We start from the raw sequence: 24749 nt of genomic DNA on the forward strand, positions 1-24749 counted from the left end.
GGCGTGAGGACTAGAGGAGGTGTAGTGTAATTTAATGAACCAGGCCAGGCGTGAGCACTAGAGGTGTAGTGTAGTGTAATTTAACCCATTTAGGCCTGAACACATTATGACGCAATATTTTATGCTTTAACTATTGAAAAACAGCAGATATACAAGCTCACAGCGCGGCACCGAGTGCCGCGCTGCGAGCTTGTAGATCTGCTATTTTTGAAAAATCGTGAAAATGAGAATTTTGACCCCATTCTATAAGTGTCTTTTGAATCCTTCTAAGATTTTTGGAAAAAAAACCTGTGTTTCTATGTCAGCAATCTGGCCAGCCATCGTCAAAGAAAAGGTCCTTTTCACTCAACTGGAGCTCAGTTAGTCTGTTCTTGAGAGACTACTATGTCAGTGGTTCTCAAACTTTTTCATGTGAAGGACCCCCAAAATGATATTTATTTGGCCACGGACCCCCATCTCAAAATATCTAGTTCCAGGGACCACCCAGAAGCAAAATTTGAGTTACACACGTTTGCTTTGAAAATACATATATTCAAAGATTTGCACACGTTTTCATGACTCTTTTCAAAAATAGCAGATCTACAAGCTCGCAGCGCGGCACTCGGTGCCGCGCTGTGAACTTGTATATCTGCTATTTTTCATTAGTTAAAGCATAAAATAATGATACACAAAATGTGTACCCGTTCTAAATGGGTTAATGAACCAGGCCAGGCGTGAGCACTAGGAGGTGTAGTGTAGTGTAATTTAATGTGTGACTTTTTCTCATGGCCCGCAGCTATGAAGAGGAGCCTTGTCCCAGAACACGTCAGCTGGAAACCACGTATGTCCAAAACTCTGACTTTGGTTCAATATTGAGAAACCCCGCAGACACAGTTTCACACTTTTCATTTCAAAGCAAGCAAAACTATCTTAAAAAAGCTGGTATGAATCTGCGTGCACCGTAGATCTACTCTAAGCTTGTAGAGCCTGTCGATCTTGCAGTCTTGAGACTGCTACGACTTACAGAAAGTAGCAGGGGCATGAATTTAGGGCAAGACCAAAAAAGATTTGAAATGGAGATAAGAGGTTTTCTAACAAGGATATCGTAATTGTCGGGTGGAAACCTTGTATGCCCAAAACCTTTCTTTCTTGGTTATTATTTTAAAATGATTTAAAGTAGTGACAATAGCCGATCTGCGAGTGCGAGGCGTTGTGTGCTTGTAGATCTGCTATTTTCACTAGTTCTGTGCGACAGTCTTGCATGGCGAAGCAGGGCTTTAACTTTACGATAAAACCATGACAGTTTGAAACTTGGAGATACAAGTTGTTCTGCCCCACAACAAGGGTATGACTAACAACACCTGCATGGGGCTGTGTGGTGTCAATGAGGGCCAAAGGACCGCCTCCTCCCACTCACCTGACTGACTGGTTTGTGCTTTGAAACTACACGCATGCACGTGCGCGCGCGCGCATACACACACACACAGCCGGGGTGCTGGGTTACATGCCTGAGTCAAGCTTGAAGAGCTTCCCCAAGGCCTGCTGCAGACAACCTACTTTTTATTTGCACCTTATGCCACCAACCAGGGACGTGCAGAGAATGTTAGAGAGGCAGGGGCTGACATTACTAGAAGGGCCTTTAGGTGGAAATATCGAAAATAGCAGACCTCCAAGCTCACAAGTTAATGACCTAGAACTGTCGAGATAACAACGTGCACGCAATAAGAAGCGCTCAACCCCGGCATGACCAGGAGTGCTGGTCCCTCATTGGCTGTTAATGGTGACGTTAACAGAAATGCTGGTCCCTGATTGGGCTACAGGCTTAACAATTTTGCTGCCATTTTAAACATAGCTGTACCAGTAAGACTCCCTAAACGGGAGACAAGCAACCGTCAGGTCGCAGCGTGATTTTAGGGCAAAATATGTAGGAGCAGTGTCCAAAAATGTGTTTGAAAAAATCGGCCTGATGGTGGCGCTATATGGGACAGATCCATGTTGATGACATGAGTGTAGACATACTGTGTAGCGATTTGCATGATTTTAGGGCAAAATTTGTAGGAGCAGTGTCCAAAAAAGTGTTTTGCAAGAATTGGCCTCATGGTGGCGCTAGAAGAGGGCCATGTGAGAATTGATGGAGGTTGTGGTTTGGCAGGCAAGGAGTGTGTGTGCAAAATTTGGCATGGATCGGGGCAACGGTTGCGGAGATATGAGCAGGGCAAAAGTGTGACGTGTGAAGTGTGACAGACAGACTGACGGACTGACTGACGGACTGACGGACAGCTGGCCGAGGTTTTGATAGTAACGGTCGCAACTAAGCAGCTGCCAAATTGTCCCTACCTTTTAACGTGGGCACGTGCACGCATAGTGCATGATCTGTGCGCGACTCATGTAGTAGACCGGTAGGACAAGATGACAGCTTTCGAATAAAAAAAAATCCATTGGAATAGACAAATCCGTTGCCAGGCAGTATCCTGCTGAATCCGCCAGAATTTACATAAGAAAACGTTGGAAACAGCCAGCCGTGCGCTATGGTAACACGTGGGCACGTTCGCGCACATAGCAGACGATATGTCTAGATCCGGTCTAAACAGGAAATACGACCGGATACAGTTAGGGGGCGGGCCTAAAGTCTCCGAAGCAGCTATATACAGCGACCATACTTTTAATCGTTTCATAATGATTAAAGCTAATTAAATCTTCGGGCTCCTCGGGCATCGCAGAGAGGTACAGCGGGAAATCTCCGGTTTTGATGGGGATTGCGGGAAATGAGTTAAACAAAGGAGGACACCGACATACGTACCCAGCCGATCGAGGTACTTGTGCACTCTGCTTGTGCAAGTAATGATATACCTGGAAACTACTGGGCTAACAATACACAATGGCAACAATACACAATGGCGTCATAACGCAATGACATCACAACATCGTCATCACAACCATCTAACTGTCATTGTGGGCTCGCTGAAAGCAAGAACACCATGTTATCTGCATTATTTATATATATATTAAGTTCTCCTCAAAAATTACGTAATTTATCAGTCAAGTTCTCCTCAAAAATGACATAACCTATTACGTAACCTATTATCCTCAACAGTACAAAGGCAGTACAGTACAAAGAGATCTGTATGCCCATACATGGTGTATGCCCATACATGGTGTATGCCCATACATGGTGTTACGTGCGAGCCCACACTGTTTCGTAGGAACAGTATTTAGTGTGGTTGCCCAACAGAGCAACACATTATAGTCCTGGGGAAACGTTGTTTATTACTAGGGTAACTTTTCCACTGCCATTGGAAATTAACAGACAGACAGACATCTGTCCGGGAGTGGGAATCAGTAGGGAATCAATGGGAGTGGGAATCAATAAGGAATCAATGGGAGTGGGAATCAGTAGGGAATCAATGGGAGTGGGAATCAATAGGGAATCAATGGGAGTGGGAATCAATAGGGAATCAATTGGTGGAGCTTCACATGACAGTTAGCTTACTGCAGAATATAGTTACGTCAGCAACCGCCAGCAACCACACTTGTAATGTCCAACAATTGCATATTTTCTAGTTAGTGTGGTTGCCTGACAGGGCAACACATTATAGTTCTAGGGAAACTTTATAGACTTATAGGGTAACCATTTATAGACTGTGTATAGACGTTTATAGACTGTTTATTGACTCCTATGGTATAGGGAATGGGAGTGGGAATCAGTAGGGAATCAATGGGAGTGGGAATCAATAGGGAGTCAATGGGAGTGGGAATCAATAGGGTATCAATTGGTCGAGCTTCACATGACAGTTAGCTTACTGTAGAATATAGTCAGCAACCACACTTGCAATTTCAAATTGCATCTTTCTAGTTCTAGATTATAACCAACATGCTCCCTTACGGCTCCTTCTTGTAGCTTGTCTCTTAGTAGTCAACACTGGTTCACGGTGGTTCTGGTGTGTGAGATGTTTCGATGGACGGTGTATCTGAATGGAGGGCAAGGTAAATACTTCCATTGTGCTGTGGCGGTCGGACACGAGGTCTACTGCTTCGGAGGGAATCAGAACGAAGTGCACGTCTTCAACACAGTGTCTCTGCGCTGGATGACGGTGCCCCCTGTGACGGCTGGAAGAGGAGAACGTCCCCTCCACTGCCACCTAGCTGTGCTGATCGAACATTACATCTACATTCACGGGGAGGACAAGTCTGTGTGGCAGTACAAGCTTCACGCGTTTGATGTTAGCACCCACACATGGTTCGAGCCCGGGACTTCTGGCGCCTGTCCAGAGGGGAGGTGGTGCCACTCAGCCTGTGTCTTGGGGATGGTCATGTACGTCTATGGAGGAGGGACCCAGCAGAATGGAAGCACTAATAACATGTACAAGCTGGACACCACCACGATGGTCTGGTCCTTAGTTAACACGGGAGGCACTCGGCCTCCTGCTTCATCAGGTCACTCTGCCACCATCATCGGGACAAAGATGTTTGTATTTGGTGGAGGACTGATCGAGGAGGTCAGCAACATCATCAGAGTGTTTGACACGGAGACCAACAGGTGGCTGAGCACGCCTTCTGCACAGATTCTTCCAGAAAGACGCAGGGATCATTCAGCCTTTGCCTACAACGGAGAGCTGTACATATTCGGCGGCCAATGGTCACTGAATTTACCTCGGTGGCCGGCGAACAGACCGACCAGACTTCTCGACTCCAATGAGCTGTGGAAATTCAATCCAGAGACCTTCTCCTGGAGGAAGGTTTATCCCAAAGGAAACCGCCCGTGTCCGATGCACAGGATGTGCTGCTGCATGGTGGGAGATCGTATTGTCCTCTTTGGCGGATACAAACAAGAATACAAGCAGTACTTGGGCCCAATACCACTCAGTGATAAACTGTTCATGTTAGATATAAGGCCTAGTCTGAAGACACTATGCAAGCTAGCCGTCTATGAGTTCAATCTGGAACGGTCAGAACTCCCACATAACATCAGGTGGGAACTGGCAGCCATGACTACCGACGTCAACGTTACTTTATGGGATTTGTGCCGCCAACAATTAGTGCAGAGGGTGTGGTAAGGCCAGATGTAGGCCACACTTCAAAGCCCGGACAATACAAGATGTTGGTGCTTAAGTCTAAGAATGTGTATGTCAGAATAGTAATCACACAACAATGTCCAGACACTGAATAATGGCTCCTAGCTGCAAATCCCTTCGTCTCGGCTGGGACAATGGAATGGAAGAAGACGGAAGCGCCAACCGTGGCCTGGCTGCCGTGGACCCAGAGCTGGCCTTGTTGAAAGATCAAGAAAACTTTGATATAAACCCCTACTGCCAGGGAATATGTTGATGTATCATTGTGCTAACTGACATGTGGATAACTAAGCAAGCATCTGGAGCTTCTATCACGTCCACTGGCTTCATTGCCTTTAGGAAAGACAGATGGACTAAGAAGTTAGCAATGTAGGGAAGGTGTGATGAGGCCTTGATTAATGACATCTGGTGCAAAGATGTTAAAATCCTGGACCGCATCTGCTCACCAAGACCTTTGTTTACTTTATTTTTTTCCCAGTGTGACTTTAGCGTTGTGATTTTAGCCCCTTTCTACATCCATCCGAGAGCCAACAAGGACACAGCAATGAAGGAATTACACTGGGAGTAGGACACTGCATGCTCTGGCTTTCCTACAACAGCTCAGTTGAAGGCCTTCTAAATTTTAATCATGGCCTGATAGTGTGTTGTACGCATGGGCCAAGCTTCACAAGACACACTCTGATTGCCTAGCAGTGCTCATAAATGGCACCGCTCACTTCACGTTAGGTGTGATTTTTCTTTTCTCAGCCAGTACTGTTCTGTTCCATATCTGGCCGACCCCTTTTGGACTTTTAACTTGTGAGATTATTTCAAAATTGCAGTATTGATTGATTGATTGATTGATTGATTGATTACTTTACAGTTTGCAGAGACGGGTACAGAGAAGTACAGTACAGTACAAAATCTGCTAAAATGATTTTTCCAAGAAAGCCTAAAGGCCTCTCCATACTTCGACCGAAATGTTCGGTGAGTTGTGTTTTCCGACGTGCAAATTTCCGAACTCTCGTTCGGTCCAATGCTTTTCAGAAGTCCCGAGGGATATAATTTTATGGTAGAAAAGGACCTTTTGACCGAAAACGGCGGTTTCGGTCGAAGTATGGATAGGCCTTTAGTATGGCTTGTTTCCTTGGGTCATTTGTACTCATTTGATCGAAACATTGATAATATTGATGATACTTTTATGCTGCATTCACACTGAGAGTCCACTAGTGGGTGCAGTTTCACAGGTTTCTTACCAGCATAGACCACCATTCCCACCACGGTCTCAGTGTTTCTCACGGTGCAGCTCCTCAGTAGCAGGTTGTTCATGTGCAGACCCACACGCACCTTGTTGGGATGCTCCCTAATCACGCACACGCACACACACACACACACACACACACACACACACACACACACACACACACACACACACACACACACAAATGTTTTTAAACAAACAAACAAATCCACGAAATTCCATTAATAAAAAAATTATAATAATTAACACATTTGATGCCACTGAGGAGTACCAGTTTCTTTTTTCCTTCAGAAATTCAGGTTCTGTACCATTGAAGATTATGTCCGTCAATTGATCTATGCATTGTTTTATATCAAATTGCAGTCTCATAAAGCCTGGAGTTATTGCAGGAACTCAATTTCCCATGATGCTTTGGCATATGCGCATTCTCCATTCAGGCCAATGTGATGGAAATGCAGAAGCAGATTTTCTTTTCTGGGTGAAAGAAGACACCCACGTTGGATGATATAATATATGACATTGAATGTGTTAAGTAGTGAAAATAGACGATCTACAAGCCCACAATGCGGCGTGTAGTGATGCAATTGTGAGCTAGTTTTCGCTAGTTTTGGGTTCCGGGCAAAGTCTAATCTCTCTTTTGGGTCTCGACCTGAAACGTTTGGGAACCACTGGTCCGAAGGCTTTAGAGCAGTCCTGAACAGGATGGTGTAATGTATGCTGGTTGTTAGAGGCTGCTCTCACTGCCGTTCTACTAACTCGACCTGGCATTTAGCATTCCTCCTTATCGCTAGGCAGAGATCTCTGATGGGCATCCTGACACTGTTCCCTCAGGGGTTGCATCGAACTTTTATCAGTCCAGGCACAAATCGTTGTTGTCAGGCAGGAACCTCTTATCTCCATATTCTAACTTTTTGTGTGTGTGTGTTGTTTTTCTTTTTAGTAAATCAATAATACCAGCACAACAGCGTCACACAAACTTTGAGCTTGTCAATCTGTTACTTTTACTATTTTTTTATTTGAGTCCTGAAAAGTAACTAAAGTTATTTCCGCCAAACAGACGATATATATCATCGTTGTTGGGTGAAAACCTTGTATGTCGAAACATTCCTTGTTTTTGTAATTATTTTAAAAATGCCTCGCATCGTGAGGCATTGTGTGCTAGTAGATCTGGTATTTTCACTAGTTTTGTGCGACAGTCTTGTATGATGAAGCAGGGCTTTACTTTTCACGTTAACATTAATTTTCACGTAGTGGTTATTACAACATTATTGTTGTTTCATAGCAGGCTCTAACCACACATGCTATTCCACCCATGTTGTAGCCTGATATATCGCTTTGAGGCATACGGATAGTACAGTGTTTCCCCTAGCCAGAAGCTGAAGGAGTGGGGGAGAATTGCGGAGAGCGGGGGGGGGGGGGGGGGGGGGGGGTTGAACGGGGCCATTTGCTTCTGCGCTAAAGACCCATAAGGGTCTATTTGGTTCATAACTATTTATCATTTGGCTGGGGCCTGGGGACCCCCTGGAACTCCCTCAAGGACCCCTCGGGGTCCCCGGACCCCACTTTGAGAACCAATCCTACTCACCAGTGGTGGAAAAAGTACAGTATCAACATTCTAATGTAAACATACTGTGTTACTTACAACTTACAAGTAGATGTCTGGAATAAAATATGTAGTGGAATAAGTAAAGGTACAAAAGTATTGGTGTCAAAATAAACGTATTACTAAAAGTTCTCAGTAATCATAATAACAGTTTCCAAATGTATAAAAAATTGAAATCCTTTAAAAATAGCAGATCTACAAGCTCACAACACGTCACTTTGTGAGCTTGTAGATCGGCTATTTGCATATAGCCATCATGTCATAAATGTAGTGGAGTAGAAGTACTTAAGTACAGTACTTGTAAAGTAAATGTAGACTACTAGTTACTTTACACCACTGCTACACACTCTGTGTGTGCATGTAGAAAAGTTTATTATGTTCTAGTCAAAAATGTTTGTTGCCTAATGACAGTGGTGTTGATGCATCCCTCGTTTCTATTCCACATCTAACCAGTGAGTGAATGACAACCGTGTTAGCACTTAGCTCTCTTTAGCATGAGACAAGTAAGCCTACTATTGCCCAACAGCGGTAAACTACATGATTCAAACCCGTGGGGCACTGATTTTATCCACAGCCCAAATCTTCTAATTGTACACACCAGTTGCAAATATGCTAACGAGGGGCAAAGACGTAGTCAGCTCAGAATCAGAGGTGCTCAGCGCGACGAGGCAGCTGCCTGACTGACTGACTGGATGAATGAGAGGGGAGGGGGAGAAACTAGACATATACATCTCCTTCCAACCGTATGTAAGCGAGAGAAGTTAGAACGCTATGCTTCACAAGAGCGCTACATTGTTGTGGGGGGAAAAACATCTTAAAAAAAAAAAAAAATCTTTAAAAAAAAAAGAAAAAAAAAGTGAAAATCATACAGTGGCGGCCGGATTTGAAGCAGCGGCGGCCCGCCGCTGCTTAATGCATATAGGGGAAACACTGTAGTATTTCAACTTTACATGGCCAGCTTGCAGCAAACACCACAGCCAGGAAGAAACAAGAGGCTCTCAAAGCTAATGTATACGTTGGCATGAAGACAATGTAGTATCATAAGGTCAAGAGACTTCCTCACATGTAACCTTTGAACCTGCTGAGGTCATCGTTGGGGTTCTCACACTCCACATGGCCGTGGAAACTCTCTGGAGTCAACTCTGAACCCTGCCACACGCGCGCACACACACACACACACACACACACACACACACACACACACACACACACACACACACACACACACACACACACACACACACACACACACACACACACACACACACACACACACACACACACACACACACACACACACACAGAGAGAGAGAGACAGACACGAGTTTACAAGCTGGATTTTTAATCATTCAAATCAATTCAAATGTTATTAAAGTGTCCAAAGTGTCACCATTGTTGGTATATTTTTGTTATGTTAATTTCCCTGTCGTGCTGTGTTTTCTGTTAACATTTCTGTGAAATAGTCTTGGTAATTACCATTAAAACATAGTGTTAAGGTGAGCCCTGTCATATTTTGGATCAAAGACCATCTGCTGCTCCCAGACCCTCAGCGAATCTCTCGCTGCAAGAAGTTCAGGTCACCGCTAAGCTCGCTCCCGCAACAGGCACACGTTCACTCACTCTAAAGCCCTTTGCACACAGGTGCGTTAATCCGCACGGATAAAAGGGACAATTTCATTTTTTTAAAAGAAAACAATGATTCTCTACGACTTCATGCACACCGGATCCGAATTAGCCGTGCGACAAGTGGCTGCGGCCGTGCGTTTTTTTTCTCGATCGAACCCAGTTCGATTTGTGCGTCTTGTCGCATGCGGTAAAAAACTCATCACTCCTTTTATGACTCCTTTTGGGATCCGCAGCGCCGATTCCGCACAGCAGTGTACACCAAATCCAATGTGTTTTATTCATACAGCAAACGGAAGAAACGCAACTGTCCTGTGTGCAAAGGGCTTTATAGTGCACCAATCTTCTATTTGATTGTCTATAATAGGGGAAAATAACAGGATTTTTATTTTAGGGAAAACATCTCCCTGTGGTGTCATCAACACCACACACTATCACTGCCATCCCATAATAACTCACTGGGTCATCAACACCACACACTATCACTGCCATCCCATAATAACTCACTGGGTCATCAACACCACCCACTATCACTGCCATCCCATAATAACTCACTGGGTCATCAACACCACACTATCACTGCCATCCCATAATAACTCACTGGGTCATCAACACCACCCACTATCACTGCCATCCCATAATAACTCACTGTGTCATCAACACCACATACTATCACTGCCATCCCATAATAACTCACTGTGTCATCAACACCACATACTATCACTGCCATCCCATAATAACTCACTGGGTCATCAACACCACATACTATCACTGCCATCCCATAATAACTCACTGGGTCATCAACACCACCCACTGTCACTGCCATCCCATAATAACTCACTGGGTCATCAACACCACATACTACCACTGCCATCCCATAATAACTCACTGGGTCATCAACACCACCCACTATCACTGCCATCCCATAATAACTCACTGGGTCATCAACACCACCCACTGTCACTGCCATCCCATAATAACTCACTGGGTCATCAACACCACATACTATCACTGCCATCCCATAATAACTCACTGGGTCATCAACACCACCCACTATCACTGCCATCCCATAATAATCACTGGGTCATCAACACCACACTATCACTGCCATCCCATAATAAGTCACTGAACCACCCAGCCCTGCTTCACTGCACCTCGTTTTATTGCGCTGAAGATGGCAAAAACATTTGTTTACTCTGATAGATATACACATTACTTTTATGGCCATTTGACCATAAGAAAGTTTATTCATTTATGTAGGACTTTAAAGTAGTAGTTCACCCCCAAAATGACTTTTTTTTTCTATTGATTAGTCACGCCATGGAGACTAGAGTTCAATAATATGTTTTTGTCACATATTCCAAAGACAAAAATGTGATAACAATAAATTTACCCCCATTTGTTCCAGATCCGGAATCAATGGGGGCAAATTTACTCAAACACATTTTTTGTCTTAGGAATGTGACAAAAAACAAAAAATATTATTGAACTCTAGTCTCCATGGCGTGACTAATCAATAGAAAAAAAAGTCATTTTGGGGGTGAACTACTCCTTTAAGATGGTTCAAAATGCAGCAGATAATTTAACCCATGCAGGGATCAATCAAGTAGCCTATACATGAGATTAGATAAAGTAGCAAAAGTTCTTTGAAAAACAGTAAATTCTTCAAAAGAACCTCTGAATAGAAACTAATGGGACTAAAGGGGAGTTCAAAGGTTATTAGAGATTAAAGCATATCTTCTTAACGTGTGGTCCAGGGACCTCCAGGGGTCCTTGAGGGGGTTCCAGCTGAATGACGTATAGTTAGGAACCAAACGATCCCTTACGGATCTGTAACTCTGAGTGTGCGCATATGGAATGCATACGGAATTTGTACACACTGTAAAAGTAACAGATTTTAGATTGGGGTCTGAGAGATTACAAAAACATATATAGGACTATAATATCAAACAGGGGTCTGTGGCCTAATGCATGTAACACTGGGGGTCCTTGAAATAAATAAATAAATGTTGAGAATCACTACATTAAAAGGTTTTTATCTGTCAGTGGAGACAGATAAAAGTCTAGGTTTTTGACAGCCGATAGATTGAAACCTGACATGTACTATCAATGACACCAAGACAAATGCACAAACAAAAGCTGTCTTTTTAGTTGTGAACTATGGATTGTAAGGAGATGAGACTGCGGTAACTCTGAAAACCCCCTAGAGGGGTCTCGGACCGCCTGTTGAAGACCCCTGATATAAGGCAGTGGTTCTCAACCTGTGGGTCGGGATCCCCGGGGTATAAGGGATAGTCCCCAGTGACAGTACTGTACCTGTGGCATGTCGGGGACCACCTGCCTCTGCTTGAGGTTGGTCTCTCCGTCCAGGTTGGCGGTCTCGATGTAGCAGACCCCGTGGGGGTCCGAGGAGTAGAGCAGCAGCATGTCGGCGGGGATGATCTCGTTGCAGGACAGACGCACAAAGTCCCCCACCCGCACGCCCTGCCAGCGCCGCGCCACGTAGCTCCTCTGATCACTGTGGCAAAACACGGACAAAGAATCAACGTTATTGTCACATCAGTGGTTTACTGGTATGTAAAGAAGTGGTTGGAATTAGTTTTTCATTGGGTAAATGGTATATGGCGCATTAATTTATATAGCGCCTTTATCCAAGGTGCATTCATACACCGTAGGTAGGCCATACATGGGCAACTGGCGGCCCGGGGGCCACATGCGGCCCACAGGTTAATACCGGAATACTGATATGTTATTCATTTCAGCTGTTACAATTCCAAACATGATCTGCTTTAATTCCGTCAGTCTATATTAGTAGCTTAATGACTAGTATATTAGTATTAAAATGTATTTTTTTATGTCCAATGTATTTGTATTTAGGTTTCATAAGTTAACATGAGTATCTAACTAAATGCATTTGAAATTAAATCAAAATGTTACATTTCAGGATTCCAATTAAAAAATAACAAAAAAGAATTCAGGATTCCAATTCAAAAGAGAAAAAAATAGCAGATCTACAAGCTCAAAACGCAATTTTTGCTTCTTTTGTATGACATATGACAATGTAGGACGTAGCAATATGCAATGTGGCCCTCTGGAGTGAAGGTGTAAATATAGTGGCCCTCGCCATCATCAAAGTTGCCCACCCCTGCCATAGGCAGAGGAAACCATGCAAGGCACCAACCCACCTGATGCTAGGTTCTTGGTTTATCTGTGATCTGTATACTGCCCTACAAGCCAGAGTGTAGTAACTACGAAGAAAGAAATAACTTATAAATTGGCTTAAAACTGAGAAATGGGATTTCACCATAAGTTATTTTACACTGATTTGTTATCTGTTCTTGAGGTAATCGTGTATCCCCAAAATCACAAAGGCTAATTTGACTTTAGGGATACACAATTAACTTACTGCTCTTTGGCTTTGCAGGGCAGTATAGTTCACAGCGGAACTACACTGTCTCTCTACATGTTATGTAAGTGTGCATCTCTCAAGAGCTTTGACCAGATGAAGAGCTTGTGCTCGAAACGTTGTCAATAAATGTACTCATTTGGAGCAGAGTGTGCGGGTTTCTTCCCTATTATTATGCTATTTCCCACTCAGCACCTTATTTAAGAGATGTGCATATTGTTCTAGTATGCATCTCTCAAGAGCCCTGCTAGCAACACTAGGTTCATAGGTGCAGGGTTTGTAGTGTGTTCCCTATAAGTTATTTTACACTGATTTGTTATCTGTTCTTGAGGTAATTGTGTATCCCCAAAATCACGAAGGCTAATTTGACTTTAGGGATACACAATTAACGTACTGCTCTTTGGCTTTGCAGGGCAGTATAGTTCACAGCGGAACTACACTGTCTCTCTACATGTTATGTAAGTGTGCATCTCTCAAGAGCTTTGACCAGATGAAGAGCTTGTGCTCGAAACGTTTTCAATAAATGTACTCATTTGGAGCAGAGTGTGCGGGTTTCTTCCCTATTATTATGCTATTTCCCACTCAGCACCTTATTTAAGAGATGTGCATATTGTTCTAGTATGCATCTCTCAAGAGCCCTGCTAGCAACACTAGGTTCATAGGTGCAGGGTTTGTAGTGTGTTCCCTATTGTTATTGCATTGGCCCGGGGTGCAGTCCCAAGAAAGAGAAAAGAAAGACAAGAGGAAAAACATACTGTAGGACGAGACAAAGAGAGAGAGGGCGAGATCATTTAGCGACCTACAACCGGGTCGCGACGTGGTCGGTAGTTTTCAGCGACCGGGTCGCAAAATCAAGCGACCGGGTCGCTAAATGGAGCGACCGGGTCGCCAAATCACCGACCGCGGCACTAAAGCGAGCGACCGGGTCGCTAAATGGAGCGACCGGGTCGCCAAATCACCGACCGCGGCACTAAAGCGAGCGACCGGGTCGCTAAATGGAGCGACCGGGTCGCTAAATCACCGACCGCGGCACTAAAGCGAGCGACCGGGTCGCTAAATCGACCGACTGGGACGCTAATTCCATCGACCGGGACGCTAATTCCACCGACTGGGACGCTAATCCAGCGACCGGGTAGGTAAATCCACCGACCGGTGGTCGCTTCCACCGACCTACTAACCCTAACCCTAACCCTAAACCTAACCTCAGTAACCTTACCTCAGTTAGGCTAACCTGCCACGCAACCTCCCGACCGTTACCTCAGTTAGGCTAACCTGCCACGCAACCTCCCGACCGGGTCGCTAAATCACCGACCGCGTCGCTAAATCACCGACCGCGTCGCTAAAGCGAGCGACCGGGTCGCTAAATCGACCGACTGGGGCGCAAAATCTTCCGACCGGGTCGCTAAATCTACCGACCTAAAACTGCAGGCAGGTCGGTAGATTTAGCGACCGGGTCGGTCGATTTAGCGGCGCGGTCGGTGATTTAGCGACCCGGTCGCTCGATTTAGCGACCCGGTCGCTGAAAACTACCGACCACGTCGCGACCCGGTTGTAGGTCGCTAAATGATCTCGCTCCTACTGGACAAAGAACTACAAGACTAGGACTACAAGAACTAAGTCACACTGTCGGTCACTCGGTCAGTCACAACATGAGGAAGTAGAAACTGCGCACGCGCACACGCACGCACACACACACACACACACACACACACACACACACACACACACACACACACACACACACACACACACACACACACACACACACACACACACACACACACAAAACAACAAGTGAACCTAGGACTTCTCTACAGTGAAAAGCTGGTTTAAGCATGTTTTTAAAGGTCTCTAGGGTGAATCAGCTTTGATCCCAATACACACAGCTTCTCTCTCTCTCTCTCTCTCTCTCTCTCTCTCTCTCTCTCTCTCTCTCTCTCTCTCTCTCTCTCTCTCTCTCTCTCTCTCTCTCTCTCTCTCTCTCTCTCTCTCTCTCTCTCTCTCTCTCTCTCTCTCTCTCTCTCTCTCTCTCTCTCTCTCTCTCTCTCTCTCTCTCTCTCTCTCTCTCTCTCTCTCTCTCTCTCTCTCCCTCTGACTATGCAGCGAGAAATGTAGGAACTTGAACTTGAGAAGAAATAACAGGGTAAAACTGGAACCAAAAGTAAAAGGTCAATACTGTACAGTAGGAATGCATGACACAACATTCACACAGAGCCAACAGAAACACTCATAGAATAGCTAAAACTCATAGCTAAAACTCCAGATAATCATCTCTGATGAGATGATCGCTAAATGTTTACATCATGGTAAAAACCCTAACCCTTTATCCTGCATTCAACAGGATCCATAATCCTTATGAAGTCATTTTCAACAAGACAGACCAGCAGAATATCATCTGTCCAAAAGAAAACCTGTACTTTTCAGGATTCACATTCAAACATAGCTATATCTACGAGGTGAAAACGAGAGGCGTTTCGAGCTCGTAGATCTGCTACGTTTGATTATTTTGTGTGACGCTGCTTAATTAGTGGGGCGTTAAAATAAGAAAAGAGACAGACATATTTAAAATATGGATATAAGAGTCTGACCATATGTGTGGCGATGGTTACGATAAAGAAGCTGGTCATGGTTTCTTGCATCAGAAAGCTGTACTGATGAGGTTGAGCCTGGACTGATACAATTGCCTCCGCTAGCATCACTAATCACACTGTCAGTGTTGTTTGCATCTGAAATGAATTTAAACAACTCCAGATTTGAGTTTTTTCTTTACAATCTACAAGCCAGGCCCTGTCACAATTTCTGCCAAAGTCCTTAAATTGTCACTTTAGAAATGTGCATAAACCCTCTATACACTTAAACTTTATGGTGGTTTGTTTACTGTTGAGTGAGAAAACAATGTTGCACATTAAGATAATCATCTGGGGACCCCCCAAAATCCTTTGGGGGGTCCCCATGAGGGTCCCGACCCACATGTTGAGGACCACTGCCATAGAGGATCACAAGATAAAAACAAGGTATAAGTACAGTACATGTATGACTGCTGGGTTTCCCCGAAGGTGATGGTGATGGATGTGTGTGTGCATTATGCACAGTACAGTACAGTACAGTACAGTACAGTACAGTACAGTACAGAATGCGCATGTGATCTTATCTTCTGTACTGCACCTATCGATAGACAGTGGTGGAAAAAGTACTCTATTTTCTTTTACGGATCAACAGAATCAAAGGTTTTATGGTCATGATTCACCAGGACCCTGGATGGCTTGATTCTAGCCTTAAAATAATTGATACCAGTAAGACTCCCTAATCGGGAGATAAGCGACCGTCACGTCGCATACACAAACTTTAGAAGGCACTCGTAGCCAATCAGGAGGGAATATGGGATATGGGACAGATCCATGTTGATGATGATGACATGACTTTAGAGATACTGTGTACCACTTTGCGTGATTTTTGTCCAAAATCTGTAAGAGCAGTGTCCAAAAATGTGTTTTGCAAAAATCGGCCTCATGGTGGCGCTACATGAAGGGCATGTGAGAAATGAGGGGGGGAGGTTGTGTTTTGCCATCCAAGGAGTGTGTGTGCAAAGTTTGGCATGGATAGGGGCAACGGTGGCGGAGATAAGAGTAGGGGCAAAAGTGTGACGTGACGGATGGACGGACAGACTGACTGACTGACAGCCGGTGGAGGTTTTGATAGTATTGGTCGGATTAAGTATTTTTTGTAAATCTCTATGGGGAAAATGACTAGGAGATTGATTCTTTTAGAGGCACCAGTAAACCACGCCAACTGCCCTATAGCTCTAATGGACACACATGTTCTATTTGAACTGCACCAATCCATAGATATAATGAACATTCCTTAAAAGGGAAGGGAAAACCATTTCTCAGCTGATCAAGAGGTGTGCTGACACACTATACCACCTGAACACAATGCATGCTGGTTAATCTTTATCAGGCATGTACATGCATGTAACAAGTGCCCTCTCCAGTCCAGACCATGAATGAATGCAGTTTTTACTATGGTGAAAGAAATGCAAATGCCCCCCTCTTTCCATGCCATACCTGAAGGCAGCATTCAAGAGAATTGCCTTGTCCAAACTCTCCTGAACTTGAATGCAGCATCTGATGTTGAAAGAATTGCCCTCTCTGTGAAGAAATCAATGCTGTACGCCACATCTCCAGTATTCACTTGTTTATGCTTATTTCAGTGTGGTATCAAGCACCGAAAATAGCCGACCTCCAAGTGTGAGCTTGGAGGTCTGCTATTATTAAATATTTTCTCCAAATCGCCCTTTTAAAAATGTCAAGCCCCTGCCTCTAACATTCTACACACAACAAAGCCTGGGTAGATATACAGTAAATAGAAAAACACAGGAGGATGTTATTATATGTGAGTGTTGTGTTAACCCTAGTGACTCACGGCAGTAGGAGCCATTTGTCTGAGCCATCGTTTAAAAATTCCAAGCAAGCTACAGCAGGCAGGTAGAGTACACTCTTCTCTACAGCCTCTCACATTACACAGTCAGCCAGTCGTCCAGGGAGCTAGTTAAGAGAAGCTAAGCTCATCCCGTGTGTGTCTTTACATGGACCCCTGGGGTCCTGCACGAGTTGAGGCATTACATTTTGTATAACACGGTTCTATTGTGAAAATAGCAGATCTACATGCTCACAACGCCTGGCGATGCGAGGCGTTGTGAGCATGTAGATCGGCTATTTTCACAATTTCTGACTCTAATATTTGACAATTTGGCCAATGCTTAATTTGTCATTTTTGCGGTATTAAAAAGTCCTTAAATTATTACTTTAGAAATGTGCAGATACCCTCTATACACTTCATGTTGGTTTGTTTACTGTTGAGTGAGAAAACACCATTGCACATTAAGTTAATCATCTGGGGACCCCACTGCTTATTTTCACGATAGTATTTTCTCTCAGTCAGGACAGTTTTCTAACAATCGCGGGCCTCAGCCTCAGTGCTTTTGTAGCAGCCGGTAGAGAGGGCAGCATTTAAACATGAAGGTGATTTAAAAGCCAGATTAGGAGAAAAATGCACATGTGTGCAGCAGTGTTACACTGATGTGAATGGGGGAGACAGGACTTCCCGGTCACGTGATCTCGCACTGCATTTTGGGAAATGGAGTGCTTTTCTTCACCGCGGTAGCCTTGTACAGTAGCTACAGATTAATCTAGTTTACTGTACAACGCGAGTTTGACGTGTTGGCACGTCGTGGACCTCCTATGAGTTAATGGCATTATGTGGGGAACAAACCGGATTCTCTAACTGGACCACACGTCTTAGTTTTAGAATGAATACCAGGCTTTCCTCCTGGTGACGCGAGGTTAAGTCTGTCCTCAACCATCTGCTCTGTGTTGGACCAACACACTGTGAGGTCTGAAGTGCACGCGTGAACGAGGCGTCATCAGCAGGAGTGTCACACCAAATTCTGGGCCCTGGGTACTTTCCTATTGAAAAATAGCAGATACACAAGCTCACAGCTGCGAGCTTGTAGATCTGCTATTTTTGAAAAATCGTGAACATTTGTGCAAGTCTTTGAATATTTCAAATCCTTCTAAGGTTTTTTGAAAAACCTATGTTTCTATGTTAGAGGTGCTCAAACTTTTTCATGTGAAGGACCCCCAAAACGTATTTGGCCAAGGACCCCCATTTCAAAATATTTAGTTCCAGAGACCCCCACAGAAGCAAAATTACAAATGTCTGCTCAAAAAATACATATATTCAAAGATTTGCACAGATGCCCACGACTTTTCAAAAATAGAAGATGTACAAGCTCGCAGTGAGCTTGTATATCTGCTATTTTTCAATAGCTAACGTATACAATAATTAAGGCCCCTCCACCTTGGGCCATAGTAACTCAGTCCCACTTCCCCCCCCCCCCCTGTTCATCAGCATCATCCTCTCTACGGTGATATTTGATCTGTTGATCTGCAAACAACGAGCCAGAGCCACACAGTACGCCTCCATGTTGACACAACAGAGTTTAATGATATCGTCTCTGTGGGGTGGAAACCTCATATGTCCAAAACGGTTACAGAATATCCAAAGTAGCAGAGAGGCACAAGTTCAAAACGCGGCATGCGTTTCAAGTACAGTGATGTTACTAGGTTTTCAATGTAATGGGTCCCGGGACCCACAGGTGGTCATTCAAATGGGTCCCAGAAAAGTTTTATGAGTTCTCAATACAATGTTTTCGAGCGCTGTGAGCTTGTAGATCGGCTATTTTCAAAATGTTTGCCTATTTCTTATATTTATTTTACAATTTGGCTAATGTTTGAACTTAGAACTAGGATTTCTAAATACACTAGGCTACAGACACCCATTTCATTATATTTATATCACTGTGACCCCAATTTATATTAAATGTTAAAATACTAGAGTACAAATGGAACAGGTCCATTTGGTTCCATTTGTTCACCGAGTTACAGACCCATAAAGTTCTATTTGGTTCCTAACTATCATTTATCTGGGGACCCCCTGGAACTCCCTCAAGGACCCAGGACCCCACTTTGAGAACCACTAGTGAAAATAGTTTTTAGCTGTTCCAGGTTTAACTGATAATATATCTTTACAGTGTTTATCTTACACAATACATAAAAAAACAAATTAAACTATCTAAACTAATATAGCAACTTAAGTAGAAGAAGTACATTATTTTAACATGGACTCAAGTATGTGGATCTGCTACTTTTGATACTTTTGTGCGATGCTGTAGTGATCAAAATTAAGGCGACGATTTACGAAAAAACACAAAAAAGTTGGACAAGTGGAGATGAGAGGATTCTATATGAACAAACTGCAGGCAGATGTCTCACAATGAAGCCGCTTATCATGGAAGTGATATGCAAACAGAGAGCTTTGAAAAGACCTCGTAACCAATAAGAGACCAGCTGGGATACACACAGAGTGTGCATGTCATAGTAGCAATGTTTACAACGTTTTGTTATAGTAGCAATGTTTACAACGTTTGCCCCAGCAAGGAAGCACTCGGTATAAACCACAGTGGTGAATTTAATGTTAAAACTCCAGTTTATGGGGTCCATACTTTCACATTTTGAGTGTTAAATGAAAGCAAAAAAAGACTTTTGTTGTTAGGCCAAGTCTGAATGTGATTTGTGAAACAGTGTGAGAGGAGCCCTCCACAATAGCTGTGTTTCCTTATTATTATGATGTTTAAGGCAAGGGTCTTCAACGTTTTCAGGCCAAGGACCCCTTAGTTGAGAGAGAGATGAAGCAGGGAACCCCACAACCCATAGATACCATATATTTAGTGTCATCGTTTGACAGCACAATCATCAGTGTATTTTGGATTCATGTAAATTTGTGTTTCTAGATATTTAACCACTTGAACTATCAATACTTAATAAACTTGACCTTTCACTCGGTACTTAATCTGCTCTTTTCCCCCTCTACACCAAACCTCTTTGCCGAAAATAGCCGATCTACAAGCTCACTGCAAGGCGTTGTGAGCTTGTAGATCTGCTATTTTTGGCTCAAGTTCTCAGAATATGGATGCTAGGATTCAAGTGGTTAATATAAAAAAGGCGCAGACAAGGCCCAGACAGGTCTGTAATTCTGACAGTGTACAAATGGAATCAAATGAACCCTAACGGTCCATTTGATTCCATGTGTACACTGTCAGAGTTAAGGGAAGACCTTGACATTTGAAAGTTTGAGAAACACTGTTCTTTTTTTAAGATATGTTTTGGGGCTTGTATGCCTTTGTTGATAGGACAGTAGACTGACAGGAAACAGGGAGAGAGAGATGGGGAGTGACAGGCAGCAAAGGTAGTCGGGATCGGGACTCGAACCAGCGACACGCTGTCAGGCTACACTGAGCCTATGAGGACCGCTAGGCTAGCAGATGCCCCGAGAAACACTGTTCAAACCTGCTGTAGACCTCGCAGGGCAGCCGGTTGACGTAGCGGTCGGAGGCGTAGCGCCGCCAGTCCTCCCACAGGTCCTTGGCAGCGGTGGCCGTCATCACCGCCGCGATGGGCAGGACGGCGATCTCCGGCTGGAAGGCCTCCACCACCGGCACGAAGTTGAGCGCCGCCAGGAACAGGAAGTAGAGGTTGGCGGCGCGGTGCAGCTGCTCCAGGAGGTTCTTGGGCAGGAAGGAGAGCACCGTGTACTTGGTGGTGCGGATCCGGTTCCCAGCGTAGGAGCGCAGGAGCTTGGCAACGTCGCCCCCGCTGGTCGTGGAGGACCAGAGGGGGGCCACGGTCCTACTGCGGTGCCTCCTCCGGCTACCTCCGCCCCGGTGGGGGTGGGGGTGGTCCCTGGGGATGGTGGTCCTGCCACCACCCGGGTGGGGGTGGGGGTGGTCCTTGGTGTTGGGGGGGTGGTGACGTCCCACCGGCATGCGCTCCAGGCTGTGCATGGCAGTGTTGTAGTGGAGTCCACCTAAAGCCGAGTCCAAGTCAAGACCAAGTCCGAGAGGGGTGGGCGAGTTTTTTACGACTTTTTACTTTACGATTTACGACTTTTTCAAAAATAGCAGATCTACAAGCTCGCAGCGCGGCACTCGGTGCCGCGCTGTGAGCTTGTATATCTGCTGTTTTTCACTGGTTAAAGCATTCAATAATTCTAGGCCTAAATGGGTTAAAATAAAGTGTTCTGATTTAGTGTCCAAGTCCAAGGGAGTCCGAGTCCAGACCGAGTATGGGAGGGGGTCAGATAAAATAAATAAAAACTATGGGTTTTCTTACTAAACCATTTAAACACATCATCTAGTAATTCATCAATGAAAAGCACCAGACGCTCTTATGATGTTAATGTGAATTAATGGGCTCCTCATAATATGGGTAAAATACAATTATTTCATTGCATCGTCTTGACTCTTGACTCCAGTGGACTCGGTGGGGGAGGAGCCCCGAGTCCCTTAGTCCGAGACCGAGTCAATGAAAGTTTGGACTTGAGTCCTGACTCGAGACGAGTCATTGACTCAAGTACTACAACACTAGTTCATTGAGTCCGCGGCGCACGTCCCCCCCACCTCCCCAAAATGGGATTTCAGAAGAACGGGGTCCACATATCTTAATGTCTCAGAGTGAAGGCAATAATCAAATTAATCGATTTAAATACTTTTTTGAGGGGGGGATTTTGTGGAGGAAACTTGAAATGTCCCTCTAATCAATTTGTTTTCCCTCTGCAAGCTCACAGCGTGTCGCAATGCCACACTTTGTGAGCTTGTAGATTGGCTATGTTCGCTACTTGTGTGCGACAAATAAAATCGTAATAATTAATGTCACTTGCCACACAAAAACTATCCTAAATTATTAGATTAACATAAAAAAAGTAACGGAATAGAATAATGGCCATGAATCTAATGGATAGTTTCAGTCCTGTAATCCAGCGAGTCGATCAGCTTCAGGTCCAGGAACCTTCTCACCATTTTCACCAGGGTTCCAGTTTCAGAGCGCATCACATTGTACTTGTATGAGCTTGTAGATCGTCTATTTGTAACTGCACAAAATCATTGCTTGACAAAGTAAAAAGAACACGCTTCTCGATGATTGGATTTATCCAAAAAGTTAATCCATAGAATAATTGATAAGGAAATGATCAATAGTTGTACGTTCCAGAGTGGCAGAGCGCAGACAGAGGGTTGTTAGAGTCCTGTGGAAGTGACCAGGGGCTTTAACATGGCTCAAGGTCCACTGTACACGATGGCCACTCCTCCACCGGGCAACACACCTTCGTCACAGAAACAAACTCAAAGTTCAACGATTTACAACTTCCTTGAAAAGACGGGGATGGTCGAGAACAAACAGAGAGGAAAGAAAAGGAACAAGTCAATGACCCTCAGCACCTCCGACCCTCAGCTGTGGATGATTCCCAGAGCATTCTATTCTATATTCTATTTCAGTGGTTCTCAAACTGCTTTAGTTTCCAAGGATGCTCTCAAGTCTGAGAGTGTGTAAATGGAAATATAAATGGAGCTGGGGTGGCAGGGGTTCAGGAGGTAGAGCGTCCGCTTGAGAACCAGAAGGGTTCCCAGTTCGATCCCGGGTTTCCCCAGAGTTAGTGTGAAGAGTCCTTGAGCAAGACTCTGAACCCCTAGTTGCTCCCGGTGAGCAGGTTGGTGCCTTGCATGGTTTCCTCTGCCATCGGTGTGTGAATGTGTGTGAATGTAATGCACAATCTATGTAAAGCGGCTTGGATAAAGGCGCTATATAAGATGCACCGTTTACCATTTAACCAAATGAACCCGTGAGTGTTATATTTGTTCCAATAAGGAGGAAATAACAAGTCAAACTAGAAGCAGTGCTCTTCCGAGCACAGGTCTCCACCAGGCCACACAAATCGGCCTGTTATAGCGCCACCATGAGGCTGATTTAAAAAATGTGGGGCAGAGGTTCTGAATTAGCATCCAGGGAGTGTGTGTGCTCAGTTTGGCAGCGATCGGGCCAACGGCGCCGGAGATTAGCTGGTAACAACCAGGCCACACAAATCGGCCTGTTATAGCGCCACCATGAGGCTGATTTGAAAAATGTGGGGCAGAGGTTCTAGATTGGCATCCAGGGAGTGTGTGTGCTCAGTTTGGCAGCGATCGGGCCAACGGTGACTGAGATTAGCTGCACACAAACTGCGAGGACACACACACGGACGGACACACGGACACACGGACGGACGCACGCACGGACGGACGGACGGAGGGGAAAACATAGTCTCCCCTCAGCCTTCGGCTGGTGGAGACAATGATATACTGTATATACCGGTACCCCTAAAATTATATATGTGTCATCCTTTCATCCTGTCGTCCCTATTTTGACAGACACACAGACCCTAATTCAGAGCCACCCTAGCTGAGATGGTGGGTTTACATGACCAGACAAACCAGTGGTTCTACCAGTGGGGTCGAGGAGACTGTCGGGGTTCCTTCTAAATGGAGCCTGTAACTCTGGCAGGGTACAAATAGAACTAATGGGTCCATTTGGTTACATTTGTATACTGTCAGAGTTAAGTGTCAGCTCTTAAAATTATATTACTTGTTGCGTTGCAAGCAGCCAAAACGTGTGCAGTTTGCTTTTATGAGACCAGGTAAGATAAACACATAGGCCTACTGTAGTTTGCTGTCCATCTTTAAATGGTCTGCTTCCAGCACTGTCACATATCCTGTTTATACTTTTGGATAGTGTGTCATTTCTCTTGCTAAACTACTATCAGATTACATTTTTAGCCATCTCAAGCAGTCCGTCTCTCTGTACAAGTAGAAATAAACACTACCAGTCACAGCTGCTCTTTTGGTCTTGTACTGTCAAAGTACACGCCCATTTCATACTGATCATACTGATACTGATCATACTGATCTCAAGCCTACAACGTGGCGTGGATGCTACCAATTGTAGTCTTGGAGATCTGTTCTGCATGCGACACAGCCATAACAGCGCGGCTGATCATGAATCAGGCATGAGATACAAGACAGCAGTGTTTACATTGAACTACCAAAGTGGTGCAAAGACTGGTGATGCGAGGTGGAAAATGGGAATAGATTGTTACACGACAACGTCCATCATATTGAAGTGTTTAGTTTGGATTTCTCTAAAGTGACGCATGCAGCTCAGTAAACGGACAGAAAGAATGCCGTCGGTCGGCCTGTGTAACAAGGCTTGAGTTGAGAAATACAACAAATGTTTTCCAAAACTAACTGGCTTAGAAGTTCCCCATTGACCACACTGTACTGTAGGTCCAGGAGTATGAAAATGTGAATACGATATCCAATGTGCGCCAGCCCAGCTATTCTCCTGTCTCCACATACTGTAAGTCAGGGGTCTTCAACATTTTCAGGCCAAGGACCCCTTTTGC

The 24749-nt window shown here is 44.5% G+C and overlaps 2 protein-coding genes across 2 annotated transcripts in view; one reads left to right on the forward strand and one right to left on the reverse strand.

Moving 5' to 3' along the window:
* atp10d (ATPase phospholipid transporting 10D) overlaps positions 1 to 24749 on the reverse strand; it is a 133197-nt gene that overhangs the window by 84300 nt on the left and 24148 nt on the right. The window contains exons 5-7 of the mRNA XM_080751388.1: positions 11831 to 12032; positions 8955 to 9040; positions 6284 to 6390 (exon numbers count right to left, since the gene is read on the reverse strand). Of these exons, the coding sequence (XP_080607514.1) occupies positions 6284 to 6390; positions 8955 to 9040; positions 11831 to 12032 (395 nt within the window). The remainder of the gene's footprint in view (positions 1 to 6283; positions 6391 to 8954; positions 9041 to 11830; positions 12033 to 24749) is intronic.
* LOC308305432 (kelch domain-containing protein 3-like) lies at positions 3927 to 5033 on the forward strand (the record flags this gene model as incomplete). Its single annotated transcript, XM_080750230.1, has 1 exon — positions 3927 to 5033. The coding sequence occupies one exon, from the start codon at positions 3927 to 3929 to the stop codon at positions 5031 to 5033; it is 1107 nt and encodes a 368-aa protein (XP_080606356.1).

Source organism: Nannobrachium achirus (genome assembly GCF_963921795.1).
Source record: "Nannobrachium achirus genome assembly, chromosome: 20".
Classification (NCBI taxonomy): Eukaryota; Metazoa; Chordata; class Actinopteri; order Myctophiformes; family Myctophidae; genus Nannobrachium; species Nannobrachium achirus.